We start from the raw sequence: 8,271 nt of genomic DNA on the forward strand, positions 1-8,271 counted from the left end.
CTTACCTATACTGTACAACTTAAAGGAAAATGAAAAAAACATACAGACAAATCAATAAAATTAGTACAACTTTGAATTACAGATTTAAATACTTAATATGAATTAAAGCCTTTAGATAATTGTTGCTCCAAAGCAAAATTGTAGATGGAAAAAACAAAGACTGGTGAGATCTTGGTTAATTAATGACAGTGGTTGGAGTGATAAAAAGGGTAGTAACTTCTTGTTTTTGAATAGGTTGCAAAGTGGAGGTACAAATCAAAATGGGATATCAATTTCATTATGAAAAATTTGTATACATAAATAATCTAGCAATACTGTATTCACCACTTAAATATGCTACAACAGTGTCGGTACATTGGCAGTCTACCTTGAAATCTCAACTCTAGAGTAGGTCCAACACAGAGCAGCACGCACTGTAACCATAGATAATAGAATATACTCTATTATCTATGCTGTAACAAACACATGTGATCCCACTGTAATTTCATGGATAAGCTGGACTGAGAATCACTTGAAAATAGACAAACAAATTTAACCTGTTTTGTTTGAAGTGAAGCATGTGAAATGTTACACTTAAGAAATCCTAGGATTCTTAGGCGGTATGTAATTAATGTGAGAGTTCCATTTCAGGTCTGACTAGAATTATTGCCCACCGCGCTAATGCGCAAACACCGTCTGGTGACGCAAGTTTTAACATAGATAGTGTACAGACAAGTATATACCCGGGATTGGAATCATCTCACGTGAGCCCATTAACTTCAATACAAACGCGTTCGCCGGATCATTGAAATACACCATTCACAATACGTTTCTGTAAAATGTCAATATATGAGAGCGTTCGTTTAGTTGTTGGTAAGCCTTCCTCGCGAAAGGGGGTGGTTAATTAGCGGTAGGGCCTGGTTTGTAGGTGTGTCTCAATGCGGCTGGCCATGGGCTGGCCAATGCGTAGCCACCATTGCCGAAGGAACCAGACTTATAGCGCACAGCAACTAACTATTAGTGTTTGAGGAAGTACCCACAAAGAGTAGAACTAGTCTTCTGTGAGATAAATTCGAAGATATTGCTACTTCCGGTAACAATGATCTGGCACGAAAAACCGGATGATTCCAATCCCGGGTACTTGTCTGTATATCTATGGTTTTAATAAGCGTAACCAGCTGTAATAAAGATACATTAGCGGAACCGGAATCAGGAACGGAATGGAATAACTAAACCAGGTGAAGAAGAAACCAAAGCTGAAACCCTGAGGTTTGCCTGTTAACAGGCTAAAAAGTTTTCTATCTGGCAGGAAACAAAAGGTTGTAGTTAATGGACAGTCATCATCTTGGTGTGATGTGCGTAGTGGTGTGCCACAAGGTTCTGTTTGGGTCCATTACTGTTTAATGTCTACATAAATGACATAACAACACAAATCAGTAGTCCTATCTTACAATTTGCTGATGACTTAAAGATGTTCCACATTATCAATGATGCTACTGATTATCACCAGCTGCAGCAAGATATAAACAATTTAGTTGCTTGGGCAAACAAGTGGCAATTGAATTTCAATGTGTCTAAATGCCATCTATTGCATTTCGGCAAACCACATAACTATGGCAGTTACAGCATAAATGGAATCCAGATTTCTCCGAATGACTCCATCAAGGACTTGGGCGTTATTGTCGATAACCAACTAAAGTTTCATGAGCACGCTGATTCTGTTGTTATGAAAGCAAACCGTACATTGGCTATTATACGGAAGTCCTTCAATTTCACTGATAAGACAATGTTTCTTAGCCTTTATAAGTCATTGGTGAGACCGATCATTGAATATGGTAATGCTATTTGGGGGCCACATTATATCCTTGATCAACAATCAATTGAAAGTGTGCAACGACGGTTTACCAAGTATTTGTTTAACTTTAATGATCTACCATACTCAGAACGTTTATCAATATTAGGTTTGCCATCCCTGCAGTATCGTCGCTTACGAGGTGACATGATTCTTATTTATCGAATGATTTATAATGACATTGGACTCGAGCTATCTGACTTCTTTTCTACCAATACATGCAGTTCTACCAGGGGCCACGCAAACAAATTTTTAAACCATGTGCTGTCACCCGGCCAAGATCAAACTTTTTTGCAGTAAGGAGCATTAATGTATGGAACAATTTACCAGAGAATGTGATTGCAGCCCAATCTATCAACAGTTTTAAAAACCTACTGGATCAACACTTCTCCTCACAAATGTTTACTATCGATCATGACTGGTAGCTAATTTAAATTATGTTTGATTTTATTTTGCTAGCTATAGAATAGGATCATATACAGGCATTGCCTATGTATCCTAAATCACTAATACTAATACTAACAATGCGGTTTATTCTAGGATTTCTCCTTTGGGGGGGGGGGGGGATCAGGAATTTGGGGGGTGACCAGGTGAAAGTCTGCTATATAGTTATCCAAGTTCACAACTAGTCTGGCGGCGCCCGCCCCTTCGCATAGAGTAAGGGTCTGGTACGCTTAGTATCACCATAGATAATAGAGTAAAGGGATAGGAAACGCAAGCGATTTCCGGTTTGATTTCCGTTACGCATGACTTGATAGGACAAGACAGTTTTGTGCTCAAGCATGAGAATTAGTGTTCTAAGCAGCGTAAATAGTAATCCAACAGACTACAGCAAGTATTTAGGCCTATGTGAGAGATTTTGGCGAGAGAATTCAGACCGTAGATTTTGTAACAAAGCGTATCGCATTAACCGTGGTTGTTACACGCTGTCACACTTTCGCTCATAGTACCTTCATGCCTCGTCCATACCGCTTCTTTTATAGCCGGTTCCACTTTCGAATCTTGTGGTAAGCTAGGCGTGTCACCAACACAGTCCTTTACCGTTGCGTTGTACTGCAAGGTGGTTTAAACTTTTGGTTAAAAATGGAAGATACTTAGTCGTTTCTTCAAGCAACAGTTCCTGTTTTGCTCCGATATTTCCTCTGGTTCCCTCTGTTAACTGGTAAGGAATAGGTTTATCACAGTTAAAAGGATAGAATATATTTACGAAGAAAATAAAGTGGTTTAAAGTAATTTTTGGGCCGTTTTTTTCACTTTCAATCTCCTTTAATTTTGCGTATAACTTCCTTGAGGGTTGGTACCATCCTATTTCCCTCGATTACTTAGTTGAGTTCACTGTAGCGAAGTTTCACAGTCGTTAGTTACAAAATTCTGTCGTTACAACAATTTGTTTCTCTTTGATACAAGCGCAGCAAGCGTAACGAGTATGTTCGTGACGTAATACACGAAATTCCAATAGAAGTGTACGTATTTTGTGACGTCACGTTATTGCGTTTCCTATCCCTTTACTCTATTATCTATGGTATCACCGAGTTGTTTGAACGTAATGACGTAACGAAAATGGTCTTAACGGAAGTGCCTCGCCCACAACTGTGGCAGAGATATTGAACTTTCTTCGCCTTTACACAGGCTATAGTGGATTGGTCTACTTTTATAGAATACGTATGTCTCCCTACCTAGAAAATCAGAGCGTAACCCGGGTTTTTCGCGTATCAAACAAGGCTAAAAGCCCTTCCCGAAATAACACTTTCTTCTCTTTGTTCTTTAGGCCCCTATTTGGTGATTTATTAGTTTCTCATCCACCGCCCGCATCCTTCTTAAGCTACCGCATGGTAAGCCATTATTTACTCTGTGCATGCTCAGAAGAACACGTGATACCAAACTGTTATAATTTTTTGTTGATGAACGCTAAAATGCGCTATGTATCGCCAGGAGAACTGTTGTTTCCATAGCAAATTGCTGCAGTGCCAGTTGCAATCGTGCTCTATCGACTTCATCAAAGCAGGCTTTCAGTTGACTGTCTAAAAACAGTTGGCAATCACGAAAAGTAGAATCAGCTGGTGAAGGAAATGTTTGTAGTAAGAAAGAAAGACAATTTGGACAAGGTCTGTACATCAGCGTGTTAATATTATAAAATAATGGCATAATGGTAATACCCTCCCGCCCGCATCATAATAATTAGAAAGGCTGGATGAGAAACTAATAATCACCGAATAGGGGCCTTATTACTTAACTCCTTTTGTTTCTTTCAGTACTGTTAGGGCATTTGATTCATTCTTTTGACGTAACATAACAAAAATGCGTTGATTAAGCGTGGAGCGTTCTGATTGGTTGCACCAGTTTTTGGTAATCCAGTACAACTCCACTATGCTAAGCATACCAGACCCTTACTCTATGCGAAGGGGCGGGTGCCGCCAGACTAGTTCACAACTATGTTAAACACTTGAAATAGTTGCTAAACACTGGTTAGTCATTTAATTAAGGCTGTGTCATGAGTGTTGATTTTGATATTTGTGATTGGGTGAAGCCAGATTGTATGATCAGGCTTTCTGAGATTAAATCTGGGGGGTATTTGTGGTGACTGTGCATGCCATTTTGAAAGTAGAATTTTTTACAAATTACACTGTCTGAGATTGAATTCACACCTGGTAAAGACTGTGCTGGAGTTATAGAATCTGTTGGTAGTGAGGTTACACAAGTTAAGCCAGGAGACCGAGTGTTTACAGGGAAAGCTATCACTGGTGCATATGCTGAGTATGCTACTGTAGATGCTAGTGATGTTTACAATCTTTCATCATCGCTCACATTTCAACAAGGGGCTGCACTAGCTGTCCCATATCTCACAGCTTACAGAGGTCTGTTTCACAAGGGAGGTGCCAAACCTGGACAAACTGTATTGGTCCGTGGAGCTAGTGGAGGTGTTGGCATTGCAGCCTAAGATACATGGACTAACAGTTATTGGGACTGCGGGAACAGACAAGGGTACAGAGTGTGTGAAAAGGACAGGTGCGGATTATGTGTTCAACCATCGTGATGCAGACTATGTTGAGAAAATAGTTGAGGCCACAGGTGGAGTTGGACCAAACCTTGTTTTTGAAAATGCCACCCACATCAATTTGGGTTGGTAAAGATTTAGAAATACTTGCACCTGCTGGACGTGTTGTCGTGGTTGGAAGCTGGGGTCCCATTGAGGTCAATCCAAGAGATACAATGAGAAATGAATCATCTGTGGTTGGAGTAATGTTGTTTCAAGCTACCAAAGATGAACTTGCTGAAAGCCATGCAGCCATTCAGGCTGGCATGAAAGCTGGTTGGCTACAACCGATAATAGGAAGAGTTTTCACTTGCAGAAGCTGCTGCAGCTCATGAAGATATCATTACTTAATGTATAGTAAATGATTACCATTTTTTATGTAGCTATATACAATTTTTGTTTTAATGCAAAATAAATTGTAACAGCAGGAATGACACACTGTATAATGTTGCAGATACCTCCTATAAATGGTTATGCTAGGTAATCATGTGCATTTACTACATAAATGAGTGTTAAAAGTACAAACAGCAATCACTTGATAAAGCTACTCAAGTTATTTTTATATCACTACTACTTTACAGTTGTCAGTTTGTGTAGTTTAACATGTCCCCATCCACGCCAAACAGAAGAAAATTCAAAAATGCTGGCATGACCAGCCATAGATAGCCAGCACCCTCTGGTCATGTCTGGAGTATCGCATTCTATGTCATGCCAGTGGCAACATCGGACATCATAATACCATGCTCTGTCAATGTAATAACTGGACATACGTGTTGTCTGAGCAATGCTCAATGCAAAGAGAGAACCATCATGTGCAAAAATGTAGTGTGCACCTTTTAAGGTTTGAGTTAAAGGAAGCGTGTGACTTTCTCTCCCTATTGACTTGGGTAATGGGGCAGATTCTTTGCCTTGCTGGTCATCTGGTAATGGGTTGGCTGTTTCATCCCTGCAGCTTTTCAATACAGTGTCGAATATCTGTTTTATGTTTATGTAATATACTGTCTTCTGGATAGCACTACAAACAAAAAGTTTACCCCCTAGAACAACGTAACTGTTTACTGGTGAGCTGTCCACCAGTACATCTTCCGCAGATGACAGCTCAAACTTTGTCCAATTGCAGATACTGTCACCATGCACCCACATCACACTGCCATCTACCACTAACAAGAAAGAGTGGTAAGTCAGGATTACTGGGTTTCTTAGGTCACCACCTGGGAGTGGTGGAATTAATGAAAATTCCCAAGCATGGTCTACAAGTAGTAAAAACTGCTTTTGCTTTTTCAGGCCAATGATGTGTTCCCAAAACAACCAATACAAAGAATATTAGAACCGTTAAGTATAGTGAAATTTCCATTCTCTGGATCACAACAGGCCATGGTCCCCACACGTAACTGGCTTTCGTTCTTGAGGTATAAATCACACAGAAAAAGAATTTTAGCATCATGATAAAGTAGTGTCATGTTTTTGTCCATCATAGAACCACCGGGAAAAGATTTGATACCATGCAGTGTTGTGCCTGTGTCACCAACTGGCTGCAAATCAATTTCTTTATCAACTTTAATTGTGAGGTTAGTAAGCACAGATCTGGAACACAATACTCCCTACATACACAGAAGCGGTATGTAATCTCACTCTACAAATATACGTTACTTACCATGTGAGGAATCAAAAGATCTTCAAGCAACTTGTTGTACTGATCTTGTACTGCTCTGAGCTTGTCTTCACCTTCAATGACCTCTTGCTTTAAGGTTCTTACAGTATCAATCCATTGGGTATTGTTTTCTTCCAATTCACTTCTCTTGGCACGGAGTTGTTTATCTTTATTATCCAATTCAACCGACAGAGTAGATATTTGGGAAATCAATTTCTCTACGATGTCAGAAAGGTTTTCCTTTTCTTGTGTCAGCGCAAAGCAACACAAGTTAGCCTCACGTTCTGCATCTATCAACTGCTGCGAAGTAGTAGCATGTTTTTCTGTATGTGCACCACTGGAAGGTTTTAGGCTTTCATTTTGTTGATGTTGAATAACAGTACGCAATCTAGCAACCTCTTGTGCCAATTCAGTCTTTTCATCTTCAAGTAGCTTGTTGGTCTCTCTCAAATCTTTAATACAAGAGGTTTCAATTTTTTCCATCTGTAATTTCTTGATAAATTCTTTACTAGATTTTAGATCTCTAACCATATCAGCCATTGTATCTACCACCATTGCGTAGTTCCTAGCATTGTATTGAATTTCCAAGAAGTTACCATCTTTAATCTCATATTTGGAAGTTGCTGCTTCAACTTGTGCAAGAATTTCACATGCTTTTAATCGCTGTTTTGGATCCACATGCAAACATTTTTTAAGCGTTTCTCTTACACAGAAACCCTCACCAATTTCATCAGCATGGCATCTTTCTAGATCAGGTAAAATAGAGTCATCATCTTTGCGTGAACCATGTTGAAGAGGCCACTTGCCTGAGAATACATGAAACCCCAGAACCCCATACGAGTACACATCTACCTCTGTACCATAGTGAGGGTCTTTTTTCAATACTTCTGGGGGCATGTAAACCACAGTTCCTGGGCATTGAGTTGACAAGGGTTTTGTTACGTATTTGGCCACGCCAAGATCAGCTACCTTGGCAGTCATACTGAATGTCAACAAGACATTATTTACTGTAAGGTCACGATGAACTATTGGGGGGTTTTGGCAGTGAATATAAGCCATAGCTCTGGCAACATCTTGTAGAATGAAGAGCTTTGTGGAAACAGGAAGTTTCTGCGATGCAATTGAATCATATCTGTATTGTACCAAACACTGCTCAAGACTCTTGTACATCAATTCCATTACTAACAGTGGGTATGGTGAATTACCTTTAAAATAAATCCCAATGAAGCGCACGAAATTTGGGTGCTGGATTTTACTCAGAATTTTTATTTCTTTACAAAACTTTACTACATACATCTCCGACTTATTTCCACCATGACCGAACGCTAATTCATCTGGTGAAAGAAGCGAGTGCAATTTCTTGGCTGCGCAGGGTGTTCCACAGTACTTGATCTTAGTGATGGTGCCGTAGCTTCCAGAGCCAATTTTTTCGCTGCTTCCTTCGTCAATGTATTCTTGTGGCAGTACATAAGGACTCAGTTCGCGTTTGATGTTTTCTACACTCGCAACACTTATCCACTCCTCCATTGTTTCACTCGAGGTCACTCAGGCGCAGCTATTATATATATTCATAAGTCACGGGCGCACAACGAATCCTTTAAACAACCCGTTCGCGGCGAGCTACGGGTTGGCTCGACTTTAGTCTCGCGCCGCCCGCCCCTATACGAAGAATAGGGTCAGTGGAGAATCTTAGTACCTACAAGTGTGCAAGCTGGAATGTTGATTGCATTACGTAACTAGAATTACGTAAACATG

The 8,271-nt window shown here is 40.0% G+C and overlaps 1 protein-coding gene across 1 annotated transcript; it reads right to left on the reverse strand.

Moving 5' to 3' along the window:
• Positions 1 to 5,269: 5,269 nt before the first annotated feature.
• On the reverse strand, positions 5,270 to 8,060 carry LOC136253407 (uncharacterized). Its single transcript, XM_066046071.1, has 2 exons — positions 6,520 to 8,060; positions 5,270 to 6,466 (listed from the first exon to the last, which is right to left on the reverse strand). The coding sequence occupies exons 1-2, from the start codon at positions 8,041 to 8,043 to the stop codon at positions 6,146 to 6,148; spliced, it is 1,845 nt and encodes a 614-aa protein (XP_065902143.1). The 5' UTR covers positions 8,044 to 8,060; the 3' UTR covers positions 5,270 to 6,145.
• Between the last annotated feature and the right edge of the window lie 211 nt (positions 8,061 to 8,271).

Source organism: Dysidea avara, chromosome 4 (genome assembly GCF_963678975.1).
Source record: "Dysidea avara chromosome 4, odDysAvar1.4, whole genome shotgun sequence".
NCBI lineage: Eukaryota > Metazoa > Porifera > Demospongiae > Dictyoceratida > Dysideidae > Dysidea > Dysidea avara.